This window comes from Salmo salar, chromosome ssa13, assembly GCF_905237065.1.
Source record: "Salmo salar chromosome ssa13, Ssal_v3.1, whole genome shotgun sequence".
Lineage (NCBI taxonomy): Eukaryota > Metazoa > Chordata > Actinopteri > Salmoniformes > Salmonidae > Salmo > Salmo salar.
The window spans coordinates 45,828,109-45,845,656 of NC_059454.1; the positions used below are offsets into that span (position 1 = coordinate 45,828,109).

At 40.7% G+C, this 17,548-nt stretch overlaps 1 protein-coding gene across 1 annotated transcript; it reads right to left on the reverse strand.

Moving 5' to 3' along the window:
* Positions 1-868: 868 nt before the first annotated feature.
* LOC106566958 (protein RER1) lies at positions 869-16,276 on the reverse strand. The gene is made up of 7 exons (XM_014135656.2): positions 16,098-16,276; positions 13,119-13,204; positions 12,756-12,860; positions 11,942-12,038; positions 3,832-3,910; positions 2,953-3,088; positions 869-2,756 (listed from the first exon to the last, which is right to left on the reverse strand). Exons 2-7 carry the CDS (start codon positions 13,197-13,199, stop codon positions 2,667-2,669), a joined length of 588 nt encoding a protein of 195 aa, XP_013991131.1. The 5' UTR covers positions 13,200-13,204; positions 16,098-16,276; the 3' UTR covers positions 869-2,666.
* Between the last annotated feature and the right edge of the window lie 1,272 nt (positions 16,277-17,548).

The window sequence follows — 17,548 nt, forward strand, 5'->3', positions numbered from 1 at the left end:
GTTTTTTCAAATCTGGCCCCTGTAAGAACATAGTTGAATAGCCCCGGTATAATACATTTACAGTACTATGAAAGACATTTCATTTCACTTTACTTAAATGTAAGTGTTCTTGTTTAACTCAGGGGTCTCCAACTCCAACTGAGTATGCAGGCTTTTATTCCAAACTAACACTAACAGAACAGTTTACAATAATCACCTTGGTATTCAGTACAAGCATTGCTTAATTAAATTGGGCTGTAAAAAACCAACCCTGCACACCCAGTGTCTCTCCAGGTCTAGAGTTGGGAGTTCCCTGAATGTGGAAAGGTTGTGCTACAGTACTCAGAGAGCAATCCAGTCTCCGGTCTGATGTAAAGAACTGAGCTGCTGGCATGATGAATGTCAAAGTCCTCCCAGTATATATTCTCCATCCAGTTTAAACTCAGAGGCTGGGCAAGAAAATTATTCAGGTAGTGCATTACCTGCAGGGCTAGGAGATGCTACATCATTGTTTTCTTCAGATAATAAATGTGAAGGCAGAGTGCCTGTGTCCACACCAACTGTTCAGGTGCTGCTGATGATCGTTCCCCCATAGACATCACATACAGTTGAGACGAGCAGCTCCCCTGGATGGAGAGCAAGTTGTGGGGTTAATGGCCTTGTTCAAGGGCCCAACAGTAGGGGAAGGTCTTTAAGATGTGAACCCAGCAGCCCTCCAGTTGCCAGATCAATTCCCCCTATTTTTCCAGTGCCTGGCCCGGGAATCGAACTGTCCATCTCCGCTGGTCTACCTACCGCCCTAATGGTTACTTCTAAAAGCAGGAACGGATTCAAGTTAACAGACAAATGTCAGTGAGATCCAAAAACATGAAGCAGAAACAGCCACACCTAAATTGAAGGGACACAGTCTCTTTAATAGCATTTGGAGTGAAAAAAATGACACTTAAAAGTTATTAAAATCTTTTTTTTGTTTATAATTGCAGCACAAGAGCAACCAAGAACATGCAATCTCTTTCATGAGAAAGTTTATAAATCTAGAAATCAATTTTACTCGTTTATTTTTTTTTTTTTTTAAATGACATACGATGACTTGGAACACTTGTTTAACAGTTGTTTGAAAAAAAAAAAAAAAGTTAAATAAATCTCAAAACAAATGTAATCTTTAAAATAGATATAAACCCTTAGAAACACTATGTACTTTGACAGGATTTTTTATTTTTATAATTTTTTTCCTTCCCTATTGCTGATCAAAGGTTTTCCAAAATGTCTCTGGTTACCAAAAATACTACCGCCACTTTTCATAAGATCCCCGGCATACCCCCTTCATTCATTTGTTACATTAAAAGCTCTCAATCTCACTTTTCTTATGTGTCCTCTGCAAAACAAGATAAAATATTTTTGTTTGGAATGATTATAGACCATTACCACATTTGTCAAAAGAAAAATACAGAATGTGAGTATCAAGCTACTAGATTTGAATGGAATATACCCCAGTTTGTAAACAGTTGCCTAAACTGCTTGTTCAAAGGATATGGTCTTTCAGGGAATAACGTTTTTGTAAGGAAAGAATAATTTGAATACGGGTATGATACTGATGTACATTTTAAGAAATCTGAACCCCCAAAAAATATATTCACAGGGGGCGCAAAGCATAAATCTGAAGTAGTGCTGAATGAGTTACTGTCCTCTTCAACTGTACAACAAATCGTATTTTTGACATGACGGGAAAGCAGAGGGAATAAACACAAAAAGGATTCTATGGCTACGGAGGGAAAAACAGTAACAAATTAATAATACTTTTTTCTTTTTAGCAGCCACACAACTTGAACTGGGCTTTCTTAAACCTCTCTGTACATAATGTTGTACAAAACATGACATTTCATATTTCTCCATGATGATATTCTCTGGAAAGTACACCAACTCTGTCCTAGCCATGCAGTGATTTTCACTCTTCGCTAACTTGTTATCGAACCAATCTCCTATACCTAAATCACTGCTTGTGCCATCAATAGATGGTTGGATTATGGTTCTGAATAGGTATTGTATGTAGTGAATTCGTGTTCAACTGAAGGGTAACCAGTCACTAAAAATGAACTGCTTTACATAAAGGAACATTTCTGGTGTGAGTCTCAAGACAGTGCAGAAGTACACTTGATCATAGACCCACATCAATTTAAATCTTTCATATTTACGTCAATAAAATAAAAAAGTACATCTAATCAGGTTATTTCATTCTAAACCTAAGGACTTCCCACAATTACACGTTATAAACGAGTAGGTACCATGTCTTTAATCAAAAGTAGTTGTATTTCACTTGAAGACAGAGCAGTTAGAAATGGAGCGTCATTAAGAATCCACAACTGAATTTTTCCTGCAATCCGTCCAGTGGCGCCCCCTCTAGCAGAGTTCATACTTACCCCATGGGGTTACAAGGCAAAGGGCGGCACTGCGTTTCATCCCGCGGCTGAGAGATGACTCCCCATAATAACCAAAGGCAGCGTGTTCTCTTGTGATTATGTCAATCCTCAGCACTACTACCATCCAATACTGTCAACATTTTGGATCAAAACTATTTATTGTATCTTTTTTCCCCCCCTCAGACAATCACTGACCCCTTTTACCCACATATACTATTTTTCCATAACTTTTAATTCTCAATGGGGGGGGTTAAGGGGGAGGGTTTGATTTTAACTAGCAAAAGGTTTCCCGGTTTCTTCCTTGCCTCTGTAAGTCCTCTTCCCATGTGTGAAGGGGAGGTATCTGTACTTGACCATATGCTGAAAGTAGAAGAAAAATAAAATTAGCCACATTTACATGATGTTCTTATTCACTGAATTCTAAGTGAAGATTGACGTGCATGATTAATTCCAGATACATATCAAAAGCAGAGGAATTCATTAGGATTGAATGGTCTGATATGACTATATATATCATGCAGAGTCAGCTGCAGCAGTGTCACTGGGTTTCCCATACCTTGATCTGCCTCTTCATGGTGATACAGAAAAGCATGATGAAGTACATTACAAGTATGGGCCAGAACACTGGCACATTGAAGGCTTCAAAGAACGTGCAAATCATGGCGATGACGATGCCTTTTGTTGCCGAATGCCTGAAGACATAAAAGAAAAAGAAATGCACAACAACAACAAAAAGTCAGCGTTAATGATAGCAAGTTCCTTTCCTGTAGACAGTGGTAAAAAAAAGCACAAGTAAACTACAAAAGGTAAGCACGAGAGATTTCTGTTTCCTACCATCAAAATAAGTATGGGCAACAACATACTTGTCAGTGCCACCTCCAGTACATATTAGCATTGTTGTTATAGGTTCAGGTTGAGAATGAAATGGCATTGATAGGCTTCAGGAAAGCATGTACAACAACACAGCTTTGCACTGGAAAGCTAGGCTACATTGTAAAAGTCCATAGAGCAATCCTAGTGCAGTGTCCTATTGGAAATATACTTTCACAGGCCAAGAATATCTTGACATTGGTGGGTGAGCTGGCTACTTGGTGAGTAAACAGAATAAAATGAAAGAATTTGCAAGGGACAGTGTGCAGGAGGTATTTTCTGTGAACCAGGCTATTGAATAGTGGGACATAGAACACAACAACCATTACATGGCTGGACAGTATTGTACTATGTTAATATGCGTGTTCTCACTTTCCATGGATTGTATTTTCTGTATGACATTGAATCATTCACTCAAAGATTCGTGGAATATTCTGACAGGACACTGAAATAGTGGGCACAAATGATGCACAAGCCTGTAACTCAGTCCAGTTCAGTGAAAGGCCAAGCTGGGTAGATGACAACTAGAGATGGTGTGGGTGTGGGGTGGGGTGGGGGCTCTCACCAGAATTTGAACTCAGGCAACCTCCTGATGAACGGACGGAACTCCTCGTTCTGCTTGGTGGGGAGCGCCGGGCCCTCATCTACAGGTGAATGGAGGGGGAGCAAAGTTACAGCGAGGATCACGTTGATAGCCAATCAAATGGACTCAAAACAAGAACAGTGACTACAAAGTTTCAAAACTGATGTAAATAGCATCCCGACAAGAGCACTGGTGTAGACACTTTGCATTCTGTTTTAAATACCAAAATGTCACGGAAGGCATTTTAAATAGTATTTACATAGTAACCCAAGAGCTTCCAAAGAAATACCTTTCTAAGTTACTCTCATCACATCGAAAGGAAAGGAGCTCTCCAATATCTTGTTTCTCTAGTGCAGGGGTTCTTAAACTTTTTCAGCCTGGGAACCAAATTAGAAATTCTGTTTTCCTGGGACCCAAGCTTATGAAAACATGCAACTATACGTAATTATCGGTACATTTAATTTCCCACATGTCTAAAAGAAATGCAATATAGACAAAACAAATAACAATGAAATTAAATACCAATATAAATTCATGTTTATTTTCCCCATTAAAAACCTCTTACATATGTCTAGATTGGAACTGTTGCTGTTAAAATACAATAAATAATTTTCATTCTGAACTGGAATAAAACAGATTGATCACATCACACAGATGTACAACAGAACACACAGCTGGAAAGCTAGGCTACATTGTAAAAGTCCATAGAGCAATCCTAGTGCAGTGTCCTATTGGAAACAGGCTCAGTTTGATAATACAACCCTAAGTAACAATACAGATGAAAAACTGCCTGTAGCTCAGGCCCTGAAGCAAGGATATGCATATTTTTGGTAACATTTGAAAGGAAACACTTTGAAGTGTGTGGAAACATGAAATGAATGTAGGAGACTATAACACATTAGATCTGGTAAAAGATAATACAAAAAATATATATATAATTTTGTACCATCATCTTTGAAATGCAAGAGAAAGGCCATAATGTATTATTCCAGCTCAGGTGCAATTTAGATTTTGGCCACTAGATGACAGCAGTGTATGTACAAGTTTAAGACTGATCCAATGGACCATTGCATTTCTGTTCAAAATGGTGTATCAAGACTGCCCAAATGTGCCTAATTTGTTTATTTATATCTTTTCATGTTCAAAACTGTGCACTCTCCTCAAACAATAGCATGGTATTTCACTGTAATAGCTACTGTAAATTGGACAGTGCAGTTAGATTAAAAACAACGTAAGCTTTCTGCCAATATCAGATGTGTCTATGTCCTGGGAAATGTTCTTGTTACTTACAACCTCATGTTAATCGCATTAGCCTATGTTAGCTCAACCGTCCCGCAGGGGACCCACCAATCCTGAAGAAGTTTTAAACTTGACCCCCAAAAAACATCTGGGTCAGATTCTTTCTTTAAGGTTGCAGCCCTTATCGTCGCCAAGCCTGTCTCTCCTCTTTGGGAAGGTTCCCATTGCTTGGAAGGCAGCCACGGTGCATCCTTTATTTAAAGGGGGAGATAAAGCTGATCCTAACTGTTATAGGCCAATTTCTATTTTGCCCTGTTTATCAAAAGTGTTGGGAAAACTTGTCAATCAACTAACTGGCTTTCTTGATGTCTGTAGTATTCTCTCTGGTATGCATTCTGGTTTCCGCTCAGGTTATGGATGTGTCACTGCAACCTTAAAGGTCCTCAATGATGTCACTATTGCCCGTGATTCTAAGCAATGTTGTGCTGCTATTTGTATAAAGTCAGAACATCTGCAGTCTCAGCCACTGCACATCACCAAGGGAGTACCCCAAGGGTCGATCCTAGGCCCCACGATCTTCTCAATTTACATCAACATAGCTCAGGCAGTAGGAAGCTCTCTCTCATCCATTTATATGCAGATGATAGTCATAGTCAGCTGGCCCTTATCCGGATTGTGTTAAACCCTCTACAACAAAGCTTTCTAAGTGTCCAACAAGCTTTCTCTGCCATTAGCCTAGTTCTGAACACCTCCAACACAAAGGTAATGTGGTTTGGTAAGAAGAATGCCCCTCTCCCCACAGGTGTGATTACTACCTTGGAGGGTTTAGAGCTTGAGGTAGTCACCTCATACAAGTACTTGAGAGTATGGCTAGACAGTACACTGTCCTTCTCTCAGCACATATCAAAGCTGCAGGCTAAAGTTAAATCTAGAATTAGATTCCTCGATCGTAAATCGCTCCTTTCACCCCAGCTGCAAAACTAACCCTGATTCAGATGGCCATCCTACCCATGCTAGATTACGGAGACATAATTTATAGATCGGCAGGTAAGGGTTCTCTCGAGCGGCTAGATGTTCTTTACCATTCAGCCATTAGATTTCATCACTGCACTCTATACTCTTCTGTAAACTGGTCATCTCTGTATAACCGTCGCAAGACACATTGGTTGATGCTTATTTATAAAACCCTCTTAGGCCTCACTCCCCCCTGTCTGAGATATCTACTGCAGCTCTCATCGTTCACATACAACACCCATTCTGCCAGTCGCATTCTGTTAAAAGGCCCCAAATCACACACATCCCTGGGTCGCTCCTCTTTTCAGTTCGCTGCAGCTAGCGACTGGAACGAGCTACAACAAACACTCAAACTGGACAGTTTTATCTCCTGCTCTTCATTCAAAGACTCAATCATGGACACTCTTACTGACAGTTGTGGCTGCTTCGCGTGATGCACTGGTGTCTCTTCCTCCTTGTGCTGGTTGTCTGTACCCAATAATATTTGTACCATGTTTTGTGCTGCTATCATGTTGTGTTGCTGCCATGCTGTGTTGCTGTCATGCTGTTGTCGCCTTAGGTCTCTCTTTATGTAGTGTTGTTCTGTCTCATCGTTATGTGTGTTTTGTCCAATATTTATTTTTAATCCCAGCCTCCGTCCCCGCAGGAGGCCTTCTGGTAGGCCATCATTGCAAAAAAACTGACTTCGCTAGTTAATTATTACATTTACATTTAAGTCATTTAGCAGACGCTCTTATCCAGAGCGACTTACAAAATGGTGCATTCACCTTATGATATCCAGTGGAACAACCACTTTACAATAGTGCATCTAAATATTTTAAGGGGGGGGGTTAGAAGGATTACTTTATCCTATCCTAGGTATTCCTTAAAGAGGTGGGGTTTCAGGTGTCTCCGGATTATTATTATTTTTTTTTTTTTAAGTACAGTAGCTAACTTGCTTTTGCTAACATTAGCTAGCTCTTAGTTGTGTACAAGAGGATTGTTTGAAAGAGAAATTCACATTTACTACTATGAGAGTTAGTACTTCCTTATTTCCGCTTATTATACCTGTTATAAAATGACAACAGTGCCTTGCTAGCTGACTTACTTTTCCACTGTCGAAGCACTGTCTCCTGAAGCATTGTGCCCTGTTCTGAAAAAACTCCCTGGGTTTATCATCATGCTGTGGATGTTTGGTCAGGATGTGTCGTTTTAATTTGTTTGTTTTGAGAGACTCATTACTAAGCACTTCCTGCATAAAACATACTGTGGGTGCTCCTCACCATTTCTCAAAGTTTGCATGAGAGAGAAACTCATCGCTGTATTTGCGCTGTATGAGCTAAGTCAGAACTTGTGGCTAGCTTGAGTCCATTTGATGACAGCGGTGAGTGATGGCGAGTGAGAATAACAAATCAGTGGCTGTCGCGGAATGATCTTCAATAAAACTGCAGAAACAAGATCAAACTGCAAAGCACACAGGTGTCTCTCCCTCCCACTCGCGCAGATACCAAAATGAGCAGAGACACCCCTGCTAAGCAGAGAGAGCACTGACCATAGAGCGCAATTGCACTTGGCCAAATCAATTCCGGTAATGAATTAAATAATTATACATTTACTGTGACACGTCGCAACCCACCATTAACAGGTGGGTTGCAAACCATACTTAAAGAAAGGCTGCTTTAGTGTACAGAGTAGGGGTTTAACTATTCACCAATACTTTGAGAACTGGTATGAGACGACCCCCGAGTCGGTCACAATCCTAGCCATAAAATAACCTTGCACAATAGACGCCACTTACCAAACGCATCCCCAATTTTAAATGAGTAAGTTTGGTGAGGGCAAGGTAAACCAACCGTTATCCAAAATATTGCATGTAGGTGAACTGAACTGTAATAAATATCTGAATTTTGTGATCTAATTTTGGCATTAGCCTATAGCTCAATGGCAATGTTTTCAGAAATGAGTAATTCTCATGATATCAGTTTGACAGTTGCAAATGGACTTAGAAAACCATGTTGCATCTGCAATCATTCTGAAGACTAAGGTGCCTAGTTTAGGCAGTGTCTAATTTCAAATAAATATGAGCCTGAATTTCGTACATTTTCATCCCATATTCTCATTAACAAAATGCATCCATAAATTCAGTTCCTTTTATACAATTTTACTTTCGAAAAACCTAATGTATTCAAATAAAACACGGTTGCTGTAGTTTGGATATTACTGCATGGTCGGAACTAGAAGCACAAGCCTTTAGTTGGATATTACTGCATGGTCGGAACTAGAAGCACAAGCATTTAACTACACTCGCATTAACATCTGCTAACCATGTATGTGACGAATAAAATTTGATTTATCATAAATTGTATACCATTTGAAGTTCACATTAAACAAAATATGTAGTAAGTAAAAACACTGTCTGTGGACATGTTTGTCATTACCTTAAGACTTTTTCAAGTTTCTGTAAAAACACTTTTTTTAAATAAAGTTTTATTCACCCATGATACAGTACATGACCAAAAGTACGTGGACACCTGCTCGTCAAACATCCCATTCCAAAATCATGGGCATTAATATGGAGTTGGTCCCACTTTGCTGCTATAACAGCCTCCACTCTTCTGGGAAGGCTTACCACTAGATGTTGGAACATTGCTGCTGGGACTTGCTTCCATTCAGCCACAAGAGCATTAGTGAGGTCGGGCACTGAGGTTGAGCAATTAGGCCTGGCTCACAGTCGGCATTCCAATTCATCCCAAAGCTGTTTGATGGGGTTTAGGTCAGGGCTCTGTGTAGGCCAGTGAAGTTCTTCCACACCGATCTCGACAAACATTTCTGTATGGACCTTGCTTTGTGCACAGGGGCATTGTCATGCTGAAACAGGAAAGGTTCTTCCCCAAACTGAAGCATAGAATTGTCTAGAATGTCATTGTATGCTGTAGCGTTAAGATTTCCCTTCACTGGAACTAAGGGGCATGGCCCGAACCCTGAAAAACAGCCCCAGACCTTTATTCCTCCACCAAACTTTACCGTTGGCACTATGCAATGGGGCAGGTAATGTTCTCCTGGCATCTGCCAAACCCAGATTCGGCCGTTGGACTGCTAGATGGTGAAGCGTGATTCATCACTCCAGAGAACGCGTTTCCACTGCTCCAGAGTCCAATGGCAGCGAGCCTTACACCACTCCAGCCAACGCTTGGCATTGCGCATGGTGATCTTAGGCTTGCGTGTGGCTGTTCAGCCATGGAAACCATTTCATGAAGCTCCCAACGAACTGTTATTCTGCGGACGTTGCTTCCAGAGCCAGTTTGGAACTCGGTAAGGAGTGTTGCAACCAAGGACAGACGATTTTTACACGCTTCGGCGGTCCCATTCTGTGAGCTTGTATGGCCTACCACTTCGTGGCTGAGCCGTTGATGCTCCTAGATGTTTCCACCTCCCAATAACAGCACTTAAAGTTGACCGGTGCAGCTCTAGCAGTGCAGAACTTTGACGAACTGACTTGTTGGAAAGGTGGCATCCTATGACTGTGCCGCGTTGAAAGTCACTGAGTTCTTCAGTAAGGCCAGTCTTCTGCCAGTGTTTGTCTATGGTGATTGCAGGGCTGTGAGTTCAATTGTATACACCTGTCAGCAACGGGTGTAGCTGAAATAGCTAAATCCACTAATTTGAAGGGGTGTACACATACAGTTGAAGTCGGAAGTTTATATACACTTAGGTTGGAGTCATTAAAACTCGTTTTTCAACCACTCCACAAATTTCTTGTTAACAAACTATAGTTTTGGCACTTTGGTTAGGACATCTACTTTCTGTATGACAAGTAATTTTTCCAACAATTGTTTACAGACAGATTATTTCACTGTATCACAATTCCAGTGGGTCAGAAGTTCACATACACTAAATTGACTGTGCCTTTAAACAGTTTGGAAAATTCCAGAAAATGATGTCATGGCTTTAGAAGCTTCTGATAGGCTAATTGACCTAATTTGAGTCAATTGGAGGCGTACCTGTGGATGTATTTCAAGGCCTACCTTCAAACTCAGTGCCTCTTTGCTTGACATCATGGGAAAATCAAAAGAAATCAGCCAAGACCTAAGAAATTTTTTTTTGTAGACTTCCACAAGTCTGGTTCATCCTCCAAACGCCTGAAGGTACCACATTCATCTGTACAAACAATAGTACGCAAGTATACATGGGACCACGCAGCCGTCATACCGCTCAGGAAGGAGACACATTCTGTCTCCTAGAGATGAACGTACTTTGGTGCAAATCAATCCCAGAACTACAGCAAAGGACCTTGTGAAGATGCTGGAGGAAACAGGTACAAAAGTATCTATATCCACAGCAAAATGATCCTATATCGACATAACCTGAAAGGCCACACAGCAAGGAAGAAGCCACTGCCATAAAAAAGCCAGACTACAGTTTGCAATTGCACATGGGGACAAAGATCGTACTTTTTGGAGAAATGTCCTCTGATCTGATTAAAACAAAAATAGAACCGTTTGGCTATAATGACCATCGTTATGTTTGGAGGAAAAAGGGGGAGGCTTGCAAGCCGAAGAACACCATCCCAACCGTGAAGCACGGGGGTGGCAGCATCATGTTGTGGGGGTGCTTTGCTGCAGGAGGGTCTGGTGCACTTCACAAAATAGATGGCATCATGAGGACGGAAAATTGTGGATATTTTGAAGCAACATCTCAAGACATCAGTCAGGAAGTTAAAGCTTGGTCGCAAATGGGTCTTCCAAATGGGCAATGACCCCAAGAATACTTCCAAAGTTGTGGCAAAATGGCTTAAGGACAACAAAGTCAAGGTATTATTCTGACATTACACATTCTTAAAATAAAGTGGTGATCCTAACTGACCTAAGACAGGGAATTTTTACTAGGATTAAATGTCAGGAATTGTGAAAAACTGAGTTTAAATGTAGTTGGCTAAGGTGCATGTAAACTTCCGACTTCAACTGTACACTATATATACAAAAGTATATCTAATCTCTAATAGAGCTCAGTATAATTTTTAAATCGCCAACTATCAAACACGCATTCTCATCTCTCAAACCTGCTCATCATTACCGTAATGCACCAACATTTAAAACTATTACAACAAATAAAATGTACTCTTTAGTTATTTGGGCTTAATCTGATACTATGCTTTTATCTAAATGTGTACCATATATACACAAGATTCAGAAAAGGTTGTGTTGCGGTAATGAGAAGTTACATTTTAAATATTTGTTTTCCGTGTCATGTTTAACTCAGGCCTTTTCATTAAGTCAGGAATGCTAAAACAAATATTAGAAATGTATTTGTTATTACTACCTTGGACTTCTAAAACTGTTGCAGTAATGATAATTTTTGCATTGGTAGATGTGGAAATTGTTGTAAATTACATAATCTCATTAATAAACATAATTATGAAATAGATGAATACAGATCTAATCTTAGTGATCCAAGAGGAATTTTTGTGAAGTGCCAGTTTCTTGAGAATCACCCAATTAGAAAATGTAATTTAATAGTCTGTTTAGTCATAAGGATGAAAACGTATCCAGATTCACTGAAAATAAATATTTATCTGCATTGGACTGAAACATAATATTGAATCGTACCAAACTATAATGTATCTTTCCTGAATCATATGCACACCAGTGTATCAAGATGCGTAGTCGGCCAAAGACACACACCCCTAGTCAAAGTTTTTTTTAAATATAGTCTCTAGCCACAGTCCTACATGGAGAGTGCTTTGAGGGTATCTTCATGAAGAGTGAGTGCTAGAAGACATAGTTTTATGTGAGAAAGTAAACATCTTAAACATGACTGCAACCCAAAGGAATGTCGTATGTTACAGTGAACTCCAACTTGCCTTCGTCAAGCATTGATGGATCCACTTTTGGTGATAGAAAAGCGATGAACAGGTTGAGATGGTAGATTCCCAGAGCGTATGTTACAATATACCAACCCTGGAGGGAGCAGAGAAAACCTATATTAGTGTTCATTTGAATTTCATACATTACATTTTAAAATGTTACTCATTTAGCAGACGCTCTTATCCAAACTGGAAATTAAATAAGCGTAAACATGTGTATTCCCTCACATAATTCACAAATGTATCACATTGACTGATTTGACAATATCTGGGGCAATACTAGTCTAAAGGGAAAACAGTACTCTACATTTTTACACAGACGTTCCCAAAGTGATCTTCTACTCCTTGGATGTGTGCAAGTGCATATTACGCCTAAAGGCACATTGCAGAACCCTAGGAGAGCCCTAAAAGATATTAACGTTCAAACTCAGAAATGTAACATGATCAGTCATAATAAACACTAGAATTCAAATCTGACAAGCCAGTTACAGGCTCCCTCCATTGAGGCATACCCAAATCTTGGCAGATTTGACTTTCGTTGTTGTTTGTCAAAGGAGGAAGTTGTCGCCCTGTATGTGATGCCAGATTACAGAGTCTACCTTCAAAATACGTCAGGTGCATATTCAGTAGGGCAAAATGTTGTGGAACGCTAAGATAGAAATATATTGTGCAGAACAGACATACCTCTTCGTCATGCTGAGAAAGGAAAAACGTCAGCTCTACTCATGGCATTTCTATCTGTAGCGTTCAGTACGTTGCAACCTCCTGAACGCGACCCAGCATAAGCCCTGAGTGTGGTGTGTTTCTCTACCTGTAATATGTACACTCTGATCATGTAGATGGCCGTTAGCGAAAGAGTGACTCCCCATCGCCCTATGGAGAACGGCGTCGACCTGTCTAGCCATGACTGATAGATCTGGAAAAGACACCAACCAGAAAGACAGTGCACAACCATTACCAGGAGAGCAACAGTAAACATTAGATATAGTGTCACATTTTCACATCGTCTTATCTGAAGTGCTATTTCTAGCTTTTCAATGCAGCACCACCGTGACAGTGGGTCGAATGGTTGTCTTCATCAAAACAGTGCTGGCAGAGTTTCCCTTGGTTTAGCCTAGTTTTCTTTCCTCTTGACATTTGATGAGAGAACAACTAAAGGCCCTGGCAGCAGTACCTGTCCAACCCGTGTGAAGAAGCTTCCGATTGTGGATGGTTTCCCATGGATTGATTCACCAACACTGTCCCCTTCTGACATTCTGTCTGTGGAAGGAGAGAAAAGGGTTGTTAACAGGTATTACTTGAACAGATTTCACCACCACAGGCTTTTTGTTTGCAATGTGAGTGTGGATCTGTAGACAAAGTGTTTATAGTAAGGTGTTATAGACACAATGTGTTGATGTGGTGTGCTATCAAGACAAGACAAGAACGTCTTGCTTGGCTGTGACTCACAAAGCATGGCTACATTTGCTGCATGTAAATAATGTGGGGACAGATGAGCCTGAGGATATTTGGCCTTTAGCTCAGAGCAATTTGGCAAATTGTCTATTGGTATTCAGTACCAACACTGGCAGATCATCCTTACCCAACATGTCGGCTACAGTAATTTTTTATTTGGCTAGCTATATAGCTAGCTAGTTTATTCAGTTAGTCCTTTTCCACATATAATAACATGGCAACAACACTCACATACAGCGACAACAAAGCTTCATCAACCTAACTGACTAAACTCCATGGTATTTATTTATTTATATATTTTTTCACCCCAATTTCGATCTTGTCTCATCACTGCAACTCCCCAACATGCTTAGGAGGCGAAGGTTGAGTCATGCATCCCCCGAAACAAACCGCGCTTCTTAACACCCGCCCACTTAACCCAGAAGTCAGCCGCACCAATGTGTCGGAGGAAACACCGTTCAACTGATGACCGAGGTCAACCTGCAGGCGTCTGGCCCACCACAAGGAGTCGCTAGAGCGCGATGTGCCAAGTAAATCCTTTCTGGCCAAACCCTCCCCTAACCCGGATGATGCTGGGCCAATTATGCGCTGCCCTATGAGACTCCTGATCACGGCCGGTTGTGATACAGCCCGGGGTCAAACCCAGGTCTGTAGTGATGCCTCCAGCTCTGCAATGCAGTGCCTTAGACCGTTGCGCCTTTCAGGAGGTCCGTTAAGGAAGTTTCTGATGAACTCCATGAACAGAGTTGAGCAGAGACCAGGCTTTGTGGAATTCAGCTCTGACTAAATTGATTTGCCCAACGTCAATACTTCAACAACAAAACATGAAACGCTTACCTTGTACCTATGTTTAATCCTCTGTAGTTGAGTGCCTTTGTTTGCTGAAATCCATATTTTTTTATAAAACATGAATCAAGTACAACCGACTGGTTGTTGAGATTCAAAATTGGCACATGCATATGCCATCTAAAAGCAACAAGCAAACAATCTGATTTCTGCAAACAAGGAAAGACATGCAACTAGAGGGCAAACATAGATACATCATGGTAAGTGTTACATAATGTAAATGTTTAAGTATTGACCTTGGGAGCGATTCGATGTAATAGTAGCTGAATTCCACAAAGCCTGGTCCCTGCTCAACTCCATGGAATTGAGTTAAGTCAGCTACATCAACATAGGATAACTGACATGTTATCCTGAACCAGTTCTGCAAACGTTATGTCATAGTACTCACCAAAATAGTTTTGCAGAGAAAGTATTGTCATTATTGCCGTTTGGCATGGTATGTACTGCCAAAAAAGGTCTAAATAAAATAAATTATCTTAAGGAATACTGTACTGCTGCTGGATCAGCCTTCCTGTGCGTGGTAGTAATCAGTTATTATATTGGGAGGTGCCGAAGGTGGATTTGGCTCATGCACTCAACTATTTTTATTTAGAAATCTTTTGCAAGTACATACTGCGCACAACGGCAGTAAAGACGCTGCGAAACTCCATATTTTGGGTGCGTACTGAACTTATTTTGACATCACATTTGCAGAGCTGATTAATGGGACTTTGAAATTTAAGGATAATGGGCATCAGAGGAGATATCTTCTCCTCAAGCCTAAGTACTGGTTTAATGTTATCCCAACTCGGCCCACCCAAAGTCCTTGGCTTGTAATAGGCTAGCCCCCTTGGAAGGTCTACCGGCTCAAACGATAATAGTTTCATTTTAATTACCATTCATGTCAAATGTCACGTTGCTTATCAAACAGCGGTCCAATTATTGTGAGACTTAAGTTAGCTGATAATGACAGACTTGATAGCCGAATTAAACTAAACCCCACGATTTACGAGCTGCGACTAGTGTGGGCAGACTGGAGTTCCGAAGTCACAAAATTAAATTAATCAAAAACGACATATTTCAGCACCCAAAGAATAGCCCTGAAATCGGTAGTTTGTATTAAAAACATAACATAAGCCGCCCACACACTAGTCGGCGCGCAACTCTATTGTAAATCGTGGAGTTGAGTCGCTCACATAGACGGTCTCTTCTCATAATGGCTAGTTAGCTCCCCAACATTGAATCGTTTACTGGTTAGCTAGCGAGCAAGCCAACGAATGCAGTTGCTAGCTACTGTAGCCAGCTAAAACAATTATTTATAGTGTTTGAGATGTTTAGCATTTGTGTTTTTGATTTATAGCACAATTTTGATTAAATGTTTTCCTGTCTCGCAAGCAGGGTGAGTGACGTTAGCTAACATTAGAAAAAGCTAATTAGTGATGCCCGCCTCAAAAAACAACTTCCTGGTTTGTGTAGTTTTTAAACAACCACCTTTCATTAACAGTGTGTGTGAAACACTGATGGATTCACTCTACTTCCCATAATGTGTAGCGGGAATCAAACAGTTCAACCCTGCTACTTTACAGAAGGAAATTGTAGTCTTTAATCTCAATCTTGTCATTTTGATGGCTACAAATCAGCGGAGATTGAACTACACCCACCAGCAGTAACTTCGTGAATTTGACAACTCACTTCCGGTTAGAAACCGAGCCCTTTCTAGCTAGCATAGGCATAGCATCTCGATACCATATTGAGAGAGGAATTCAATTGAAATATGACTTTGGTATTGGTTCCCTTAATTCAACTAAAACTAAAGAACATGTGTTCACACACCTACTGACAGACATACTGCTGCAAGACAGGTTTTTCTTACCTGATTCTGCCGCTGTGTCACTCTCGGCTCTACCTAACTACCTCTCGTGCTGGTTCGGCTAATGTGTACACGTCAGTACTTCCGCGAGGACTCGCTTTAAAGTACGGCAGGCAAGATCAGAAGAGCCAAGAAAACCCTGGACCGTGTGGGAGATGCACAGGGGGTTTGTGGCACTTTGCCTGGCCACTGGAGAAATGAAAATACCTACTTCTTTCAAAAGACAAGGGGAAAATATGAACTACAATTATATATGACACTATTGCAACAACAACAAATAATCCAGCCAAACCTGTACTTTGAATTGCTTTTCACATAGCCTAAAATAATGCTCCTAATTAAATAGCCTACTTATTCTTTCTCTCTAAAAATAATATAATACAGCATATGACAGAGTACACACACCTTTTGACAAGTTGTATGTTTACTCATTAGGACGAGGGTCATTAACTATTTGAAGGAACTTACAATGCATTCGGAAAGTATTCAGACCCCCTGACTTTTTCCACATTTTGTTGCGTTACAGCCTTATTGTAAAATTGATTAAATAAATAAAAATCCTCATTAATCTTCACACAATAACCCATAATGAAAAAGTTAAAATGTTTTCAAATGTATATAAAAAAAACGGAAATATCTTATTTACATAGGTATTCAGACCATTTGCTATAAGACTCGAAATTGAGCTCAGGGGGATCCTCTTTCCATTGATCATCTGCAACTTGATTGGAGTCCAACTGTGGTAAATTCAATTGATTGGACATGATTTGGAAAGGCACACACCTGTCTATATAAGGTCCCACAGTTAACAGTGTATGTCAGGGCAAAAACCAAGCCATGAGGTTGAAGGTCTGTGAGATCTGTGCCGCGACAAGATTGTGTCGAGGCACAGATCATTTATGCAGCATTGAAGGTCCCCAAGAACACAGTGGCCTCCATCATTCTTAAATGGAAGAAGATTGGAACCACCAAGACTCTTCCTAGAGCTGGCCACCCGGCAAAACTGAGCTATAGGGGGAGAAGGTCCTTGATCAGGGAGGTGACCAAGAACCCGATGGTCACTCTGACAGAGCTCAGGAGTTCCCTGTGGAAATGGGAGAACCTTCCAGAAGGACAACCATCTCTGCAGCACTCCATCAATCAGGCCTTTATGGTAGAGTGGCCAGACAGAAGCAACTCCTCAATAAAAGGCACATGACAGCCAGTTTGGAGTTTGCCAAAAGGCAACCAAAGACTCTCAGAACATGAGAAACAAGATACTCTGGTCTGATGTAACCAAGATTTAACTCTTTTGCCTGAATGCCAAGCATCAAGTCTGAAGGAAATATGGCATCATCCCCATGATAAAGCATGGTGGTGGCAGCATCACACTGTGGAGATGTCACCTCGCTCATCAACTCATCCTTGACCGCTGGCTACGTCCCTTCCGTCTTCAAGAGAGCGAGAGTTGCACC